The sequence below is a fragment of the Dromiciops gliroides genome, chromosome 2, assembly GCF_019393635.1.
Source record: "Dromiciops gliroides isolate mDroGli1 chromosome 2, mDroGli1.pri, whole genome shotgun sequence".
Classification (NCBI taxonomy): Eukaryota; Metazoa; Chordata; class Mammalia; order Microbiotheria; family Microbiotheriidae; genus Dromiciops; species Dromiciops gliroides.
Window position 1 is genome coordinate 237,453,851 of NC_057862.1, and position 19,741 is coordinate 237,473,591.

The 19,741-nt window shown below is 42.7% G+C and overlaps 1 protein-coding gene and 1 pseudogene across 4 annotated transcripts in view; one reads left to right on the forward strand and one right to left on the reverse strand.

Moving 5' to 3' along the window:
• ABCD4 (ATP binding cassette subfamily D member 4) overlaps positions 1-19,741 on the forward strand; it is a 64,220-nt gene that overhangs the window by 12,033 nt on the left and 32,446 nt on the right. For 2 of the 4 annotated variants that reach the window (XM_043989907.1, XM_043989905.1), the window contains exons 3-16: positions 3,134-3,261; positions 4,959-5,098; positions 5,804-5,920; positions 7,304-7,429; positions 9,317-9,367; positions 11,930-12,024; positions 12,641-12,762; positions 13,200-13,291; positions 15,214-15,303; positions 15,749-15,948; positions 16,210-16,301; positions 17,975-18,011; positions 18,773-18,822; positions 19,662-19,714. In XM_043989907.1, the coding sequence (XP_043845842.1) occupies positions 3,134-3,261; positions 4,959-5,098; positions 5,804-5,920; positions 7,304-7,429; positions 9,317-9,367; positions 11,930-12,024; positions 12,641-12,762; positions 13,200-13,291; positions 15,214-15,303; positions 15,749-15,948; positions 16,210-16,301; positions 17,975-18,011; positions 18,773-18,822; positions 19,662-19,714 (1,393 nt within the window). Of the gene's footprint in view, positions 1-3,133; positions 3,269-4,958; positions 5,099-5,803; positions 5,921-7,303; positions 7,430-9,316; positions 9,368-11,929; positions 12,025-12,640; positions 12,763-13,199; positions 13,292-15,213; positions 15,304-15,748; positions 15,949-16,209; positions 16,302-17,974; positions 18,012-18,772; positions 18,823-19,661; positions 19,715-19,741 lie in introns of those variants that run through there. The other 2 variants (XM_043989908.1, XM_043989909.1) reach the window with 2 other exon arrangements.
• LOC122744423 lies at positions 6,380-6,551 on the reverse strand (annotated as a pseudogene).

A 19,741-nucleotide genomic window follows, 5' to 3' on the forward strand; every position in this document is an offset into this window, starting at 1 on the left:
CCATCATGATACCACAACTTGTTCAGTCATTCCCCAATTGATGTGCATCCTCTCAAATTCCAATTCTTTGCCACCACAAAAAGAGCAGCTATAAATATTTTTTTATAAATAGGTCTTTTTCCCCTTTCTTAGATCTCTTTGGGATACAGACCCAGTAGTGGCAATGTTGGGTCAAAGGGTATGCACAGTTTGCACCCTTGCGTTGTAATTCCAAATTGCTCTCCAGAATGGTTAGACCAGTTCATGAATCCACCATCAGTTGATTAGTGTCCCTATTTTTCCACATTCCCTTTAGCATTTGTCATTTTCCTTTTCTGTCATGTTATCCAATCTGACAGGCATGAGGTGGTACCTCAGAGTTGTTTTAATTCACATTTCTCTAATCAATAGTGATTTAGAGCATTTTTTCATGTAACTATTGATAGCTTTGATTTCTTCTCAAAACTACCTGTTTAGGGGCAGCTAGATAGTGCAATGGATAAAGTACCAGCCCTAGATTCAGGAGGACCTGAGTTCAAATGTGACCTTAGACACTTGACACTTACCAGCTGTGTGACCCTGGGCAAGTCACTTAACCCTCTTTGCCCCCTACCCCCAAAATAAACAAACAAAAACAAATGGGAAAAAAATTTTTAAAACTACCTGTTTAGGGGGACAGCTAGATGGCGCAGTGGATAAAGCACCAGCCCTGGATTCAGGAGTACCTGAGTTCAAATCCGGCCTCAGACACTTGACACTTACTAGCTGTGTGACCCTGGGCAAGTCACTTAACCCCAATTGCCTCACAAAAAACCAAAAAACAAACAAACAAAAAACTACCTGTTTATATCCTTTGACCATTTATCAACTGGGGAATGGATTTTTCTTTTATAAATTTGACCCAGTTCCCTATATATTTGAGAAATGAGGCCTTTATCAGAAAAACTTGTTGCAAAAATTTTTCTCAGTTTCCTGTTTTCCTTTTAATTTGGGCTGCATTGGTTTTGTTTGTGCAAAAATGTGTAATTTTACATAATAAAAATTATCTCTTTTACTTCCTGTAATCCCCTCTCTTTCTTGTTTGGTCATAAATTCTTCCCTTATCTATAGATCTGACAGGTGTATTTTTCTAGGCTCTCATAATTTACTTATAATATCATCTTTTATGTCTAAATAATTTATCCATTGTTTTAACCTTTATCTTAGTGTAAGAATTAGGTAGAATTGTCATTTTTATTATTAGTAGCTCAGCCTACCCATGAGCAATTAATATTTCTCCATATGTTTAGATCTGTCTTTATTTGTGGCAAAAGCGTTTTGTAATTGTGCTCTGATAATACCTGAGTTTGTCTTGACAGGTAAACTCTCAAGTATTTTATATTGTCTACTGGGGTTTTTTTAAGTGAGGCAATTGGGGTTAAGTGATTTGCCCAGGGTCACACAGCTAGTAAGTGTCTAATGTCTGAGGGTGGATTTGAACTCAGGTACTCCTAAATACAGGGCCAGTGCTTTATCCACTGTGCCACCTAGCCACACCCCCGTCTGCTGTTATTTTAAATGGAATTTCTCTTTTTAATCTCTTACTGCTGGGTTTTGTTGGTAATATATAGAAATCCTGATGATTTCTGTGTGGTTTTTTTTATATCCTGTAACTTTGCTGAAGTTAATTGTTTCATCTAGTTTTTTAGTTGATTCTCTAGGGTTCTCTAAGTATACCATCATATAATTTCTATTTCCTCATTGCTTATTTTTAATCCCTCAATTTTTTCTTATCTTATTGCTATAGCTAGCATTTCTAATATAATATTGAATATTAGCGGTGATAATGGACATCCTTGTTTCACTCCTGATCCTTACTGGGAAAAGGCTTCAGTTTTATCCCCATTATAGATAATACTTGCTCTTGGTTTTAGATAGATGTTACTTATTATTTTAAGAAAGGCTTCATTGATTCCTATTCTTTCTAGTGTTTTTGTTTGTTTGTTTTTTTTGGGTTTTTTTAAGTGAGGCAATTGGGGTTAAGTGACTTGCCCAGGGTCACACAGCTACTAAGTGTTAAGTGTCTGAGGCCGGATTTGAACTCAGGTACTCCTGACTCCAGGGCCAGTGCGCTATCCACCGCACCACCTAGCTGCCCCCTTTCTAGTGTTTTTGATAGAAATGAGTGTTGTATTTTGTCAAAGGATTTTTCTGCATCTATTGATATACTCATATGATTTTTAATGTTATTATTGTCAATTTTGCTGATAGTTTTCCTCCTATTGAACCAGCCCTATACTCCTGTTATAAATCCCATCATAGTGTGTGATTTTTGTGATATGTTGCTGTAATCTCCTTGCTGATATTTTATTTAAAATTTTACATCTATGTTCATTAAGGAAATTGGTCTATAGTTTTTTCTGGTTTTGCTCTCCCTGGTTTAGATACCAAAACCATATTTGTGTCATAAAAGGAATTTGGTATAACTCCTTTACCGATTTTTTCAAGTAGTTTATATAGTATTGGGATTGATTGTTCCTTGAGTGTTTAATAGAATTCTCTTGGGAATCCATATGGTCCCTGGAGATTTTTTCTTAGGGTCACTTAATGAATTTTTTTAAACAATTATTTTGAGATGGAGCTTCAAAGTCTTCTTCATCAGACTATGTAAGGGTCCATGACACACAAAAGTCTTAAGAACCCCTGTCTAAGAATACTTTCCATCCACTCTGTATTTATCTTGTGTGTATGTATTTATTCCATTCATTCATTCATTCATTCATTCATTCATTCATTCATTTTTTTTTTTAGTAGGGCAATGAAGGTTAAGTGACTTGCTCAGGGTCACACAGCTAGTAAGTGTCAAGTGTCTGAGGCCAGATTTGAACTCAGGTCCTCCTGAATCCAGGGCCACTGTTTTATCTACTGTGCCACCTAGCTGCCCCGCTGTGTATTAATTTATATACATTGACCCCTCCACTAGAATGTACACTCCTTTATGGCAGGGTTGGGGTTTGCTCTTTCTTTGTGTTGCTAGCCTTTTGCCCAGGGCCTGGCATACAGGTAGCACTTAATAAATGCTTTTTGATTGATTAGTTGGTTGGTGGGGACTTGAAGAAGCCAAAGACTCAGGAGGAATTCTTACCTGTCACGTCTGTTACATTTCTTTCTACAGAGCAGCTGATCATCTACCAGGTGGGGTTAATACCCAGTCAATACTATGGTGTTCTTGGAAACAAGGATCTGGATGGATTCAAGACCCTGACATGTCTAGCCCTTATTCTCATCGTGGTCAACTCCACAGTAAGAGGTCCCTTGGTCCTGCTCCTATTTCCTTCTTCCCTTCCCTCTTTCCCTGTTTCTGCCCTTGTTTTTGGAGCTGGGTGCCTTCAGGGTAGTGAACTGCCTAAGGCAGGGGGAAGGGGATAGTGTGGGCTGGGGCTCTTTTTGGGGGCAATGTGGAGTGCTGAGGGTCAAAAACCTCTGCCCTGGGCCTGCTTTTGCCTGAATAATTGGGGTTTGTTATAATTCCTACCAGAGCACAAAGGGGCCAGGTGGGCATCGAGGTACTTATGACATTATGGGATCTTGTAGCTAAGCACAATGGGGTGGTATAGGGGATAGAGCTATAGGTCTAGAGTCAGGAAGACCTAAATCAAATCTGGCCTTAGACACTTCCTGACTGTATGACCCCAGGCTACTCTTTTCTGTTTGCCTCAGTTTCCTCATCTGTAAAATGGGACATAACAGCGCCTACCTCCCAGGGTTGTTGTCTCAAATGAGATAATAATTGTAAAGCAGTCAGCACACAGTGCCTGCCACACAAGAGGTGCTATATAAATGTTAGCGATGATGATGATAATGACTTATTTCAGTGTCAGTTAAGAGTACAGATAGTTATACCATTTATCTGTGACTTTGGGTTGCTCAGAATACTTTAAAGCCACAGGCTTCCTTCCTTCCCCCTCATAATATCCTCATGATACAGGGATGGGGCCAGGGCTACTTCTCCCCATGCTGTAAAAACTAAGGCAAAGTGATGAATCCCATATTCCACATCAAGTCAGCTCGTTTCTCTGGGACCTCTTTGGGCATTCTTTTTTTTTTTTTTTTTTTTGCAGGGCAATTGGGGTTAAGTGACTTGCCCAGGGTCACGCTCTTTGGACATTCTTATTCATTGGCCAATGAAGAGTTTTATTATGGAATACTTCTATTATACTGAGGCCTTTATTAAGCTGGGGGCAGAGGAAGGAACTGAGAGTGGGAAGAAGGGAGAAATCAAAGAGGAAGTAGCTAAATAATGATCCCTGTCCTCAATGAACTTACTGGCAAATGTATATTAAATTTGCTTTTGAACACTTCCAAAGCGACCGTTCCTCCCACCCCATATCATTAATATTGCATTTTTTTTAATGAAATTTTGAGATTCCATTGATTTAGGGGAACTCCAGATAAGAAAACTCCCTTTTCTAACACATGCCCCGGTTGTGTAATTTATGGTTTTAGAGAGTTGCTTGGGGAGACTGAGTGGTTAAGTGATTTGCTTGAGGTCATACAGCCAGTGTTTCACAAGGCCTTCCTCACTCTGAGGCCAGCTCTTCAGGTCTGTAGTTTATATTCACTTTTTGATGTGTACTTGATTTTCCTCCCATTACAATGTAAGTTCCTTCAGGAAAGGGATTTTTTTTTTCTTTGTTATCTTGGTAGCCCCAGCCCATAGCATAACTTGATGAGCCACTTGATGTAATACAGAGGGAAAGTTCCCAGTGGAACCAGAAGTGACCCAAGTGGGTTGAGATTAAAACAAGGGAAGCTTCTTGCTGTTGAGGTTTGAGCTACATCTCAAAGGAAATGATCTTTCTCATAACATTTATTAACTCAAAAGAGTTTAGTACTAAGTACAATAGTACAAATACTACCTCTTTTAAGTTAATAGCAAATAGTAGGCGCTTAATACATGCTTATTCCTTTCCCTTCTCCTTCCCTCCACCTGCCCACAGCTGAAGAGCTTTGACCAGTTCATCTGTAACCTGTTGTATGTGAGCTGGAGGAAGGACCTTACTGAGCACCTTCATTGCCTTTACTTCCGGGGCCGAATCTACTATACCCTCAATGTGATTCGAGATGACATCGATAATCCGTAGGCTCCTTCCACAGTCTCTTACTTGGGCTTCTCTCCCCTTTATCCTCTGCCTCTCTGGGTGTTTGGTTTTTCTCATTGGGATTGGGAGGGAGCCATGTGTCTGTGAGAGTCTAATTACATGCAAGGTTTTCTTTCAGAGTCCCTCCCCTTGCTCCTTACTCTCCAGCCAGGCATTTTGGGGTTCAGATAGGAATTGCCACCCAATGTCAGGTAGAGCTCCACTGGTTATACTTCTAATCTCTTTACTTCCCCTTCTCAATTTGCTTCCTTTCCCTACCCTGCTCCATGGATTAACCCAAATTATAAGTCCTGTGGTTATATGTATACTCACGAGGGACTGAGACATATGGGACATTTCTTCCTTGGCTTAAAGAACCCAATAGCCTCTTGGTTGGTAGATGTTGCTGCTTCTGTGTCTTGTTTATCACACTTTGTCAAACTTTGAGGCCCCAAAGGAACAGCTGTCCAGAAGTAGGGCCTTATTTTAAACTCAGTGAAAACTTCTCTGAGAATCCTGGGTGTGAGTGGTGTGCCACCCTTGGAAACCAGTCTAGGCAGCACCTGGCTCATTGCCACCAATAGTCCAGGATGAATTCCTGTGGATAAGGATGAGAAACAGGCTTTTCTGTCCTTCAGTCCCTGTGATTTCCCCTCATAAGTTTCCCTGATTCATATAGCTCACTTTTCTCTTATTGGATGCAGGGACCAGCGAATCAGTCAGGATGTGGAAAGGTTCTGTCGGCAGCTCAGCACCATGGCCAGCAAGCTGATCATCTCCCCCTTCACCATCACCTACTACACATATCAGTGCTTTCGAAGGTAGGTCCTCTGGGGAAGGTTGGCCCTAACTCATCTTTCTGAAATATGCCTTCTTCTCCGAGTACTTTCTAAGATGGCCTGTTCCTGAATATTAAGGATTCCAACTTTCTTTTTTTTTTTTTTTTGTGAGGCAATTGGGGTTAAGTGACTTGCCCAGGGTCACACAGCTAGTAAGTGTTAAGTGTCTGAGACCAGATTTGAACTCAGGTTCTCCTGACTCCAGGGCCGGTGCTCTATCCACTGCGCCATCTAGCTGCCCCCAGGATTCCAACTTTCAATGTTTTCTTTTTTTTTTTTTTTAAACTGAGAATGACCTGTTTATTATAAACAAATTAGCATAGCAGACACAACAGGATCCATCTTTAGGTATATAGACCAAATAGCTGAACACAGTCCAGTAAAACAGTGGTCACTGATGGTCAAAGTAATCCCATAATCAATGAAATCTGTAGACATAATTTAGTCCAACTTGATGAAGCCGATGTCTTTCGCATACTGATGGAAACACTGGCAGCACATGTTCAGGCCGTACTTGCAGATCAGGCCATGCCGGGGTTCGAACACACGTGGCACAACCGAGACCCCTGGCCGATTTGCGAGGATGGCTCCAGTAGAGCTGCTGGTGACCCATGGCGCCGCCAGCAAAGACATGGGAAGAAAGGCTCAATGTTTTCTTGTGCCAAGGACAGGGAATCCTTTTTTCTTGTGTTCTTTAAGACCACCTATTCTAGAGTGTTTCCTGGCTTTCCTTATTTGGGATTCCAGGTCTCCTTTTCGCCAAAAAATTTTAATGTGTTAATTTTAAGGTTCCAATGTTCATAACGCAAGAATTCCCACAGCTCTTGAAAATGAACTGTGATTCGCTTTTCTGGTGCTGGATGATGGGCAGAATTCTCCTTACTTAGTAGCTGGCAATCCTAAATCTGGACAACAAAATATGGCAGTACAACTCTGACATGCCTCTAGGCCTGGGATATAGAAACAGGAAACTGACAGTCCTATAAGGGAGGAAATGACCTATGTTAATATCTTTTTCTTTTAATTTTCCTTTGAACAAGAAGTATTCTACTTTTTAAAAAGGTTTTATTGATATCCCTTGGTTTTTACATCACCTTTCTTTCCAAATACATGCCTCCCTTTCTTATCTCCAACAACCCATTCCTTGTAACAACAACAAAAAAATTTAAAGAGAGTAAAAATAAAAACAGTTCGGCAAAATCTACCAAGCTACATGTCAACAAGTCTGACAGTTTATGCAGTATTCCCAGCTAGAGTCTCTCATCTCTGCAAAGAAAAAAGAGGGAGGTTTTCTCAACTTTTCTCCAGTGCCAAGCTTCTTGACCAACATCATTCTAAACATTATTTTACTTTTTGCTCTTTCAGCACAGGCTGGCTTGGGCCAGTGAGTATCTTTGGTTACTTTGTCCTGGGGACCATAGTGAACAAAGTCCTGATGGGCCCTATTGTTTCCAAGCTGGTGCAACAAGAGAAGCTGGAAGGAGATTTCAGGTAGACACTTTTGGGTATCTTTCCTCTCTCTCCTTTGCCATCCGATAAGACCCCATATCTCACCCAACGCCAGTTAATGACATGGTTTTTTCCATCCATTCCTTTTGGCTTTGACCCCAGTGTTAACAAGCTCTGCTCCCTGTTTCTCCTTTCTTTTGTATCTCTGGGGAACTCATCACTGGTGGAGTAAATAGGTCAGCAGAACTAGCCAACGAATTTTTAAAATCTGACATTATACAAAGCAGATAAATGACACAGAAGATAGAGCACTGGGTTGGAAATCCAGAAGAACGAAGTTTCATCCAGCTTCAGACATTTAGTAGCCATGTGACCCTGGGCAAGTCACTTAATCTCTTTTTGCCTCAGTTTCCTCATCTGTAAAATAGGAATAATAATAGCACTTGCCTCTTAGGGGTGGTTTTTTGTTTTGTTGGGGTTTTTTAGGGCAGTGAGGGTTAAGTGACTTGCCCAGGGTCACACAGCTAGTAAGTGTCAAGTGTCTGAGACCATATTTGAACTCACACCCTCCTAAATCCAGGGCCAGTGCTTTATCCACTGTGCCACCTAGCTGCCCCCTCTTAGGGTAGTTTTGAGGATAGAATGAAATAATATTTGTAAAAGTCCTTTATAAACCTTAAAGTGCTATATAAATACTAGCTGTTATTCCTTAACCATATTCATACCCCTGCAAGGAAGAGGAGGAGGGGTCTTCTCATACTTTTTGTAGGGCGGGGCTAAGCTTGCTTGCTAAAATTTTGCATTGCTTTGGTTAGTTGTTCTTATTCTCCTTTCTCCTCCTCTTCTCTCTCCTCTTCCTTCTCCTCCTTTTCCTTCTTTTCCTTCTCCTCTTCTTACTTTTCTTCTTTCTCCTTTTTCTTTTCTTCCTTTTCATTTTCTCCTTTCTTTTCCATCTCCTTCCCCTTTTCTTTCTTCTTTTCTTCCTCTTCCTCCTCCTCATTTTTTTCTTCCTTTTCCATCTCCTCCTCCTTCTCCTCTTACCCTTCTTCCTCCCTCTCTTTCCTTTCCTCTCCCTTCTTCTTCCCAACCACATGTTGCCATTCTGCAGCCTCTTTTTTTTTTTTTTATAAAAGTATTTTATTATTTTCCAATTACTTGTAAGGATAGTTTTCAACATTTGTTTTCATAGGATTTTTAGTTCATTCTACATACTCTTTTCCTGGTTCTTACTTCACTTTGCATCACTTCTTGTTTTTTTTTTGGTGAGGCAGTTGGGGTTAAGTGACTTGCCCAAGGTCACACAGCTAGTAAGTGTTAAGTGTCTGAGGCTGGATTTGAACTCAGGTACTCCTGACTGCAGGGCCAGTTCTCCATCCACTGCGCCACCCAGCTGCCCCCCTTTGCATCACTTCTTTTTTTTTTTTTTTTTTTTTTTTTAGTGAGGCAGTTGGGGTTAAGTGACTTGCCCAGGGTCACACAGCTAGTGAGTGTCAAGTGTCTGAGGCCGGATTTGAACTCAGGTACTCCTGACTCCAGGGCCGGTGCTCTATCTACTGCGCCATCTAGCTGCCCTGCATCACTTCTTATAAGTCTTCCTTCCTTCAGCATAGCATTTAAGAAGCCTGGGCTACCTCCATGCCATGATATTCAACACCAGCATAGAACTTTAGTGGAGGTTTCTTTCTGTTATGTACATATTTTTAAAGTGAGGAACTTAGAACAATGCCTTATAACTTAATTTCCCAGGGTTATGAGAACAAATGTTAGAGTTATATATGGAATTGTGTTTTGGCAGGGATGTCTCTTAGGACTCTCATCTTGTCTTCCTCTGTGTTTCAGAAAAAGGAGGGCACAGTGGACCCAAAAATAATGACTCACATGTTATCACAGGTCTTGTTCACTGACCTTTGTTCCCTTTGGCTCATCCAGGTTTAAGCACGTGCAGCTTCGGGTGAATGCTGAGCCAGCAGCTTTCTATAGGTAAGACAATGGATAGATTTGTGTTTGTTTAGGTGCTATGGGGAGCTTACAATGAATGCTGTGAGCCGAGAACTGATCTGGGTAAGTTTCCTGGCTGACTCCATTCTGCCAGTCTCCCTCTTCAGAGAACTGAAGCAGTCTCATGAGCTGCTTTCATTCTACTCCGCTATGTCTCCTAACCCATAAAGACATGTGCCATTTGGTGCTGCCAATCCATATTGAATGTGAATGAGTGTGAATCTCTACTGGATTAGGTTCCAGTGCCTGGAGTTTAATGTTGATTTTATCAGTAGTACTGAGGCATACTTCATATGATGGGAGCCACCTGGTGGCCAGTATTGGGAGCAGATAGCTACCTCTGCAGATAACTCACATTCCTAAGCCACTTTTGTAGTACTCTGAGGAAATAGGTGTGGAAACCACTATGATGTAATAACTCTTCACCTTACTCTACATACAGCTTCCTGCTCCTTTAAAAAGATTATTTTTGTTTTGGTTTTTTTTGTTTGTTTTTTTTTTGGTGAGGCAATTAGGGTTAAGTGACTTGCCCAGAGTCACACAGCTAGTAAATGTTAAGTGTCTGAGGCTGGATTTGAACTCAGATATTCCTGACTCCAGGGCTGGTGCTCTATCCACTGCGCCACCTAGCTGCCCCTTAAAAAGATTATTTTTAAAAAGATTTTTTCTTAAAGATCTATTTGTACAAAAATATAACAGCTCTTTTTGTGCTGGCTAAGAATTGGAAATCAGGAGGATGCCCATCAATTGGGGAATGGCTAAACAAGCTGTGGTATATGATGGTGATAGAATATTATTGTGCTATAAGAAATGACAAGCAGGATGACTTCAGAAAGACCTGGAAAGACTTGTATGAACTGAAGCATAGTAAAGCCATTCCCCAATTGATGGGCATCCTCCTGATTTCCAGACTCATTTTCTATGAGTCTTTTGGAATTGTCTTGTGTCATTGCATTGCTGAGAAGAGCTAAGTCTATCATAGTTTATCATTGCACAGTGTTGCTGTTACTGTGTACAATGTTCTGCTCACTTCACTCAGCATTGGAAGGGATCTTTAGAGATCATCTGGTCCAACCCTCTCATTGTACAGAAGGGATATGGGAAGCCAAAGAGTTTAAGTTAAGTAGAAGAACCAGAACTAGAACCTAGGTTTTCTCATTTCAAATCCAAAGCTCTTTCCACTGTATGACCCTGCCTCCCAGTTTACCTTGGGCACCACAAATCTGCACCCAGGACTGAACTATTGTGTTAACTCTAGCTGTACGTGGGAAGATCTCTACCCTGGTGGAAGTGTTTTTGATGAAGAACTTAGAGGTGGTCAGTGCAGTTTAGGGATTGGATTGTGAATTCTGACCCTAACTCTACTATTTTGTTTTTGGTCATAAAGCATCACCCTATTGCTTCTCGAGAGGCAGTAGGATATTATGGATAGAGTATCTAGAAGATTTGAGTTCTAATCCCATATTAGCTGTGTGAACCTCTTTCAGCCTCAGTTTCTTCATCTGTAAAATGGAGTTAATAATACCTTCAGTCCTTAGTTCATAGGGTTGTTGGGAGGATCATATGGTTCAATGTAGGTAAAGTTCTCTCCAAACCTCAAATACTGCATAAATGCCTGTTCCTATTATTATAGAATCACATTCTTTAAGGTTCCTAAAGGAGTAGCCTTGATATCCTGCCTCTATGACCTGTTTAAACTCTTTATGAGGCTCATGGTCTGGTCTTTGGATAGGATTACCTATGTTATACAGGTTTATTCCAAAGAAAAAGAAAGCTAGTCTTCCTTACTCTTTGCCTTGTTTGGGCCAGGATAATAGAACTATCTAAATGCCCAGAACTCTCATTCTTTTTTTTTTCTTTTTTTGAGGGGTAATGAGGGTTAAGTGACTTGCCCAGGATCACACAGCTGGTAAATGTCAAGTGTCCGAGGTCAGACTTGAACTCAGGTCCTCCTGAATCCAGGTCCTGTGCTTTATCCACTGCGCCACCTAGCTGCCCCCAGAACTCTCATTCTTAAACTCTTCTCTGCCTCTTTTCTCCGATATCCCTTGGGGCCACCAAGAAGTTTAAGGATTTGTTTGAATCATCCATCCCCAGTCCTACATGGTAGGGTTTTAATCCAGGCCTATACTCCCCCTGCTGGTGGTTGGTGGAGAAATAAAGTTTCCACACCCTTAGGAAAGGTCATCTGGTCCTTCTAGGCCCTTCTGCATTCCCCAGGGAAGGGAGAAAGTTCCTGTTATTTTCCTCTGATGACCTTTGGCATGGCTTTTTGTTGCCACAGTCTAACAAGAAAACTCCATAGGGGAAGGGCCAATCAATCAATAAATATTAAGCACCTAGTATATGCCAGGCATTGTGCTAAGCAACAAGAGCCCCAGACTCTGAGGTCCCTCTGGTGAGCTTGGCCCCCAAAGGATGGGTTGGGATAGGGCAAAGGAGGGAGAAGGCACCCAGTTAGACAATAAGAGATTCCTGGAGCCTCAGATAGCTTGGGTAAGACCCAGCAGGGGCCCATAATGCATCATAGCTTTTCTTTTTCAGAGCCGGACATGTGGAACATGTAAGGACCAATTATAGGCTGCAGAAACTCCTGCAGACACAGAAGGAGCTCATGTCTAAGGAACTCTGGCTCTATAGTAAGTGAAGGGACCCTGCTTTCTGGGATACCATGGGCCACAGGGTACAATCGAGTTCTGTGGAAGAAGATAACATTATCAGAACGTTCTACCCCTTTCACACTTTTCCTGAAAGGGTGAAAGGAGGTGGTCATTGGGGGTATCTAGGTGGCATAGTGGAAAAAGCACTGGCCCTGGATTCAGGAGGACCTGAGTTCAAATCCCACTTCAGACACCTGACACTTATTAGCTGTGTGACCCTGGGCAAGTCACTTAACCCTCACTGCCCCGCCCTCCCCCAAAAAGGAGGTGGTTGCTTCTCAGGTGGGCTGCTGACTTCTTGCTTGGGCTCTAGGAGAGCTAGGAGTCAGCTTCTGCCTCTCTGTCCTGGGGACAATGGAGTCACTCTCACTAAGTACAGAGATTGGTTGTAGTCTTTTTCTTTTCTTTTCTTTTTTTTTTTTTGGTGAGGCAATTGGGGTTAAGTGACTTGCCCAGGGTCACACAACTAGCAAGTGTCAAGTGTCTGAAGCCAGATTTGAACACAGGTACTCCTGAATCCAGGGCCGGTGCTCTATCCACTGCACTACCTAGCTGCCCCGGTTGTAGTCTTTTTAACACAGTTTGTACTATGCAGTTGGCATCAACACATTCGACTACTTGGGAAGCATCCTGAGTTATGTGGTTATTGCAATCCCCATCTTCAGTGGAGTCTATGGAGATCTGACCCCAGCAGAGCTAAGCACTCTGGTTAGCAAGGTGAGCTATTAAAGATCTGCAGTGGCCCCCACTCTTGTAGGGTGTACATCCAGAACCTCTCTTTCCTTTTTTTTTTTTTTTCTGGTTTTGCTTTATTGAGGGCGGTTTGTCTAGTGCCCAGAAAGAGAGAGCTCTAAGCCCCAGGAATGTATATGTGGAAGAGAGCTGAAATGAAGGTTAGGATCTATATAAAGGGAAGCAGACATGGGAAAAGGAGGGGGCTTTGTGTCATCTCAGGTCATACCTGTGTCAAGATTGCCTGGCATTTCACCAAGACCCTCATGGGATCAGCTCCCTAGTCACAGGGCTACTCTGCTGATTCAGCACTCAGTCAGTTAAACAAGCATTCAATAAGCACCTACTATTTGCCAGGTATTGTGTTAAACACTGGCCTTTGTCCCAGAACTGACCAGATTTTTCTCCGTGTCCTCCCCCAGAATGCCTTTGTGTCCATTTATCTCATCGGTTGCTTCAGTCAACTCATTGACCTCTCGACGACCCTCTCTGATGTGGCTGGCTATACACACAGGTGAGGTTCAGTCCAGCTTCCCTCTGCCTGATGTCCCGAAAGAAATTAGAGAGCTACAAGCCAGGGAAATGTGTATCCAGAAGGGATCTGAGAGGCCTGTTCTTCCATGATGCAGGAGACTCCCAGAGTTCCAGTCCCCCATCACCAAGTGCCTGCCTGTGTGGACTATTTTATATCGGGTATCCCACAGGCATCTCAAACTCAGCATATTCAAAATAGAACCCTTTCTCTTTCCCCCAAAACCTACTTGAGTTTCTATTAACACACTCGCCAATCACCTTGGTTCCTAACTCCAGTATTATCCTCACATACACTTACCCCATATATCCAGTTATGTAGTAAGTCATCTTGTTTATATCTCCACAACAAGTCTCAGATCCATCTTCTTGTCTCCATTCTCACGGCCACTACTCTAGTTGAGGGCCTCCCAGTTGGACTTCTGGCCTCAAGTCTCTCCTCTCTCCAATGCTTCCTCCACACAGATACCAAAATGACTTTCCAAAAGGAGGGATCTGACCATGTTACTCTTGTTCAGGTGGTTTTTAGTCATGTCTGACTCTTCATGACCCCATTTGGGGTTTTCTTGGCAGAGATATTGGACTGGTTTGCCATTTCCTCTCCGGATCATTTTATAGATGAGGAAACTGAGGCAAACTTACCCAGGGTCACACAGCTACACATACACACATGTATGTATACATATATAAGTATAGGTGTACACACATATATACATGTGTGTATACACACACACACACACACACACACATATTTCCCTGATAAGTTCCCTCAGAACAGCACTTTTGTCTTCTTATGCCCAGGACCTGGCACACAAAACATAGGCAAGTCATTTATTAATCACCTCCTATATGCCAGGCATGATTATAAGTACTGGAGATAGAAAGAAAGGCAAAAACCAGATCCCGATTTCAAGGAGTCTAATGGGAGGAGTACCATGCAACCAGCTATGTACAAACAAGTTATATGCAGGATAAATTGGAAATAATCAATAGAATGAAGGCAGGATCAGGAAAGGCTTCTTTTTTTTCTTTTCTCCCATTTACTTAGAATTTTATTTTTTCCCCAATTACATGGAAAAACAATTTTTAACATCCATTTTTAAAACTTTGTGTTGCAAATTCTCTTCCTTCTTCCCTTTCTCCCTCCCCTTCCCCCCGTAAGAAGGCAGGCTGTTCAGTGTAAGTTATACGTGTGTAGTCATGCAAAACATTTCAGGAAAGGCTTCTTACAAAAAAGGTGGATTTTAGCCCAGACTTGAGGGAAGCCAAGAAATGGAGAGGAGCTGGGAGAGAATTCCAGGCATGGGAGACAGATAGCTGTGTGGAAGATGGACTGTAGTAGGGAGAGACTTGGGGCAGGGAAACCAACCAGCAGGCTATTTCAGTAGTCTAGGTGTGAGGCTATGAGAGAATCAGTTTAGTGGCAACATCTGAGGAAAGAAGGGGACATATACAAGAAATGGAATCAACAGGCCTTGGCAACAGATTAGTTACAGCAGTAAGAGAGTTGAGAAGTCATGGATGGCACCCACGTTGAGAGCCTGGGTGACTGGGAGGATGGTTGTGTTCCTATGGCAACGGGAGTTAGGAAGAGGGAGGAGTTTTGGGGGGAAATAATGAGCTGAATTTTGAATGTGTTGAGTTTAAAATGTCTATGGAACATCTAGTTTGAAATGTTTGATAGGCTATTGGAGATGGAAGGTGAGGTTGGGACTGGATAAATAGATCTGAGAGTCATCTACCTAGAGATGATAATTGCATCCATGGGAGTGGATAAAATCACCTAATGAAATAGAATAGAGGAAGAAAAGGACCCAGGCCAGCCTTGTCTGTGACACAAGAGAAAAGCCCACTTGTGGCCGTTCTGGGCAGAGAGAAACTCAGAGTTTCCCCTCTCTTTTCTAGAATTGGGGAATTGCAAGAGACCCTGTTGGACATGTCTTTAAAGCATCAAGATTGTGATTCAGAAGACCCAGATGAATGGAATTTTGATGAGTGAGTAATGGCCATGAGCATTCTTTTTATATTCATGGGGATTTACCTACAAAATTATATATATATGACACTTTAGATTAGAGTGACATCTGGGCCACAGAGCCAGCTGCATCTCAGGTATGTACTTGCTGAAGTTCTAGTCCTCAGGGAGAATTGTCTTCCTCACATTGAAGGTTCACTGTTACCAGCCAAGATCCCCCCACTATCCCCCAAAGAACTCTTGGGGGCTAACATGGTACACCTCACTGGTTTCCAAGAGAGCCCAACAATACCCTTCCAGTACTCCCAATAGTGAGATTGGGAAGCCCTGGAAAGAGTGACTATCTTCAGAACAATGTCGATGAAATGTCAGTAAAGAAGGGGCAGTGCCCACAAACCTGTGGCTACCTCATGGGAGGGTAGTATCATTGTTCCTTTTCTCCCTTCTACCTGTGTTTGACTCCAGGGCCTCAGGATCAAAGGTAGCAGACACAGCATTTCTCCTGGACCGGGTCTCCATTTCAGTTCCTTTCTCTGACAAGCCTCTGATCAAGGATCTGAGCCTGAGAGTTTCTGAGGGGCAGAGCCTGCTGATCACAGGGAACACGGGCACTGGAAAGACCTCGTTGCTCAGGGTCCTGGCCGGCTTATGGGAGAACATGCGTGGTGAGGACTGAGCCTTTTTGTAACTTGAAGTCTCTGCATTGAAGGTGGGAAGACCCGTGGGTAACCCATCAGGTCATCCTGATTCTAGGGTCCCCAAACCCTTCAAATTGAGGGGTGGGGGGCAAAGCTGAATAGCAGGTGATTTTTGTCGCACTTGGAGCAAGAATCCCAGAAACTCTGTGACAGATTGAGGCAGACGCCCAGCCTTTCCTTTGGCTCTGAACATGGTAATAGGGGGGTGTCTCTTTTGGTCCCTTGCAGGTACTGTACAGATGCTCACCTATTTCGGTCCTCATGGAGTGCTGTTTCTGCCACAGAGACCTTTCTTCACCGATGGGACCTTGCGTGAGCAGGTCAGTCTAGCTCTGCGCTCTCCTATTCCCTACCCCTTCTCATACCTCATTGGATGGGGAAGTTGGTGGTAAGATTCAGACAACGGGAAGTTGGTTCGGGGAATATTCCCTCTATCTTTCAGGTCCCGTGGACTCAGGAGCCTTTGTTTCTTGGGAAATGTCATTCAATTTCCATTTGACACACATTTATTAAGTATCTACTAAGTGTATATCACTATGTGGGTGCTGAGTGTAATATAAAGTATGATACATGGTCCCTGTGTTCAAAGGGCTTTCAGTCTGTCCTTCTCTGTGCTGGAGCTAAGGAAAATAATGATAATAATGATAATGATAATAACAATAACAACAATAATAAATAGTTGACACAGACAGAATGTCCTAAAGATTAAAAAGTGCTTTCCCTATGTTATCTCTTGTATGCCTCATAATAGCCCTGTGTGGTGTGTGCTCTGGTAATATTATCTCCATCTTTGACAAATGAGGATACAGATTCAGAGAAATTAAGTGATATGGTTACAAGTAGCCAAATACTGTTAGATTTTTCTGACTTTAGGGCCAGGACACTGTCCACAATACACACACAGTGCTACCCCTGCTCTAGCTCATCTGACCCATCCCACTTTTTGTTTGTTTGTTTGTTTTGGTTTGGTTTTTGTGGGGCAATGAGGGTTAAGTGACTTGCCCAGGGTCACACAGCTAATAAGTGTCAAGTGTCTGAGGCAGGATTTGAACTCAGGTCCTTCTGAATCCAGGGCCGGTGCTTTATCCACCTTGCCACTTAGCTGCCCCCCCTCCCCCCATCCCACTTTTTAAACTGTTCATATGATGAACTGGTAAGGCTTGCTATAAGGAAAGATTTACAAACTTTTTGGTACAATCCAAGAATAGAATGGACTGCCTCGTGAATAGTGGGTTCCCCTTCACCTAGAAGCCTTTAATCAAAAGCTAGTTGGGCCCTTATCATCAATTTGGAGGTTACGTAGTCCAACTGATTCATTTTACAAATGAAGAAACTGAGACCCAGAATGATTAAATGGCTTGCCCAGTGTCACAGAAATATCCCAACTTCAAATCCAGTGTTTTTCCCCCTCACTAATGTACTCTGTTGTGATAGAGATTCCTGTACATGGGCTGTTAGGTGGCGCAGTGGATAGAGTACTGGGCCTGGAGTCAAGAAGATTCATCTTTGTGGGTTCAAATATGGCCTCAGATATGTACTAGCTGTGTGACCCTGGGCAAGTCACTCAATCCTGTTTGCCTCAGTTTCCTCATCTGTAAAATGAGCTGGAGAAGGAAATGACAAACGACTTGAGTCTCTTTGCCAAGAAAACCCCAAATGGGGCCACAAAGAGTTGGACATGACTGAAAAATGACTAGACAACAACACGGATTAAGTTGGACTAAATGTCCTCAAAGATCCCTTCTAATTCTGAGATTCCATTCACTTCTTCTGGGAACCAGGACTCTCCTCCTGTGTTTTTTTTGTTTTTTGGTTTTTTTAGTGAGGCAATTGGGGTTAAGTGACTTGCCCAGGGTCACACAGCTAGTAAGTGTTGTGTCTGAGGCCAGATTTGAACTCAGGTCCTCCTGACTCCAGGGCCGGTGCTCTATCCACTGCACCACCTAGCTGCCCCACCTCCTGTGTGTTTAAAACATGATTTTCTTTTTTTCAGGTAATTTATCCTTTGAAAGAAATCTACCCAGCATCAGGTAAGCTGAAGGTGACACACCGCCTTGAATTTCCTCCTTCTTTCTTCTCTTTCTGTCCCTCTGTTCTCTGTCTTCTCCTTGTGTCCCACACTTGCCTTTTGCATTTGAGTCACCAGTGAGGATTTCTAGTTACAGTAAGGGGTTCCTTCCTTCTTCTCCCTGTTTGGTGTGATATGCTTCTTGGACCTCCCTGAGTCTGACCTTCCTTTCCAGGACAGAGATTCCCACCCATAAAGCGTGAAACAGTTATTCTAACTCCTGACCCTCTCACCGAAGTCACTGATGATAATTAATAGCAATAACTTTAAATGACTGAACAACAACAACATGGGAGGAAACTGAGGGTTAGAGAGGTTAAGCAACTTGTCCCAAGTCACACAAATACTAAGTGTCTGAGGATGGATTTGAACTCGGGTCTTCCTGACTCCAGGTCTAGTACCTTATCCTCTCTGTCACCCTTGTTCAGTCATTTCTCAGTTTGTCCGACTCTTTGTGACCCTATTTGGGGTTTCCTTGGCAAACATTACTAGAGTTGTTTGCCATTTCCTTCTCCAGCTCATTTTACAGGTGAGTAAGCTAAAGCAAATGGGGTTAACTGACTTGCCCAGGGTCGCACAGCTAGTAAGTAACTGAGGCTGGATTTGAACTCAGGAAGATGAGTCTTCCTGACCCCAGTCCCAGCACTCTATCTACCTAGCTGCCCTACTCTTTCACCTAGTTGTCTATAACATGGGGTGGGGTGGGGGGAATCTGTTTTCTAGGTTCTGCTGATGACGAAAGGATAATGAGGTTCTTGGAATTAGCTGGCCTGGTGAGTCACTCCAGGAATTCCTAAGAGAGTCAACTCCAGGTTATTTTGCCTTTCTAAGAAGGCCCAGAACAGTAATAGTGGTAATAATAGCATTTATATAGGGTTTTTTTGTAATTATTTGTTTTGGGGTTTTTGTTTGGTTTTGTTTTTGTTTTTTTTTTGGTTGGGCAGTGAAGGTTAAGTGACTTGCCCAAGGTCACACAGCTAGTAAGTGTCAAGCGTCTGAGGCTGGATTTGAACTCAACATCCTCCTGACTCCAGGGCCCGTGCTCTATCCACTGCGCCATCTAGCTGCCCCATTTATATAGGTTTTTAAGGTTAGCAAGGTGCTTTATGTAGATTATCTCATTTGATCCCCATAACTCTGTGAAGTAGGTGTTATTATTATCCCCATTTTGCAGATGATGAAACTGAGGCAGAGGGAAATTAAGTGACTTGCCCAGGGGTCACACAAGGTAGCAAATGTCTGAGGTCAGATTCAAACTCAGGTCTTCCACAATCCAGGTCCAGCTCTGTCCACTGCCACTGAGCTGCCTCCTATTTGAACATCATCTGCTTTGCAGATTATTGTTTTGGGGCAGTAGGGCCTGACCCTACTGCCTTTACAACATGACTGGCAGTGGTCTGTGTGTCTGCTGTGACAGGCAGGGATCTGGGCAGCTGAGTTTCAAGGTGTGCCTCTTTCTGGAGGGGGAATTAGAGATGGGAATGCCAGTAGAACAGGTGATAGTTAATGGCGGGCTCATTTAGTCAGTCATCAGGGGTTTAATAAGCACTTACTGTATACTAGGTGCTAAGCACTGTTTACTGATATCTTTCCATCTCTCTGTGTGTTTCAGTCCAGTCTGGTGACAAGGACAGGGGGCCTGGACCAACAGGTGGACTGGAACTGGTAAGGATAGGTTTTTTTTTTTAAACC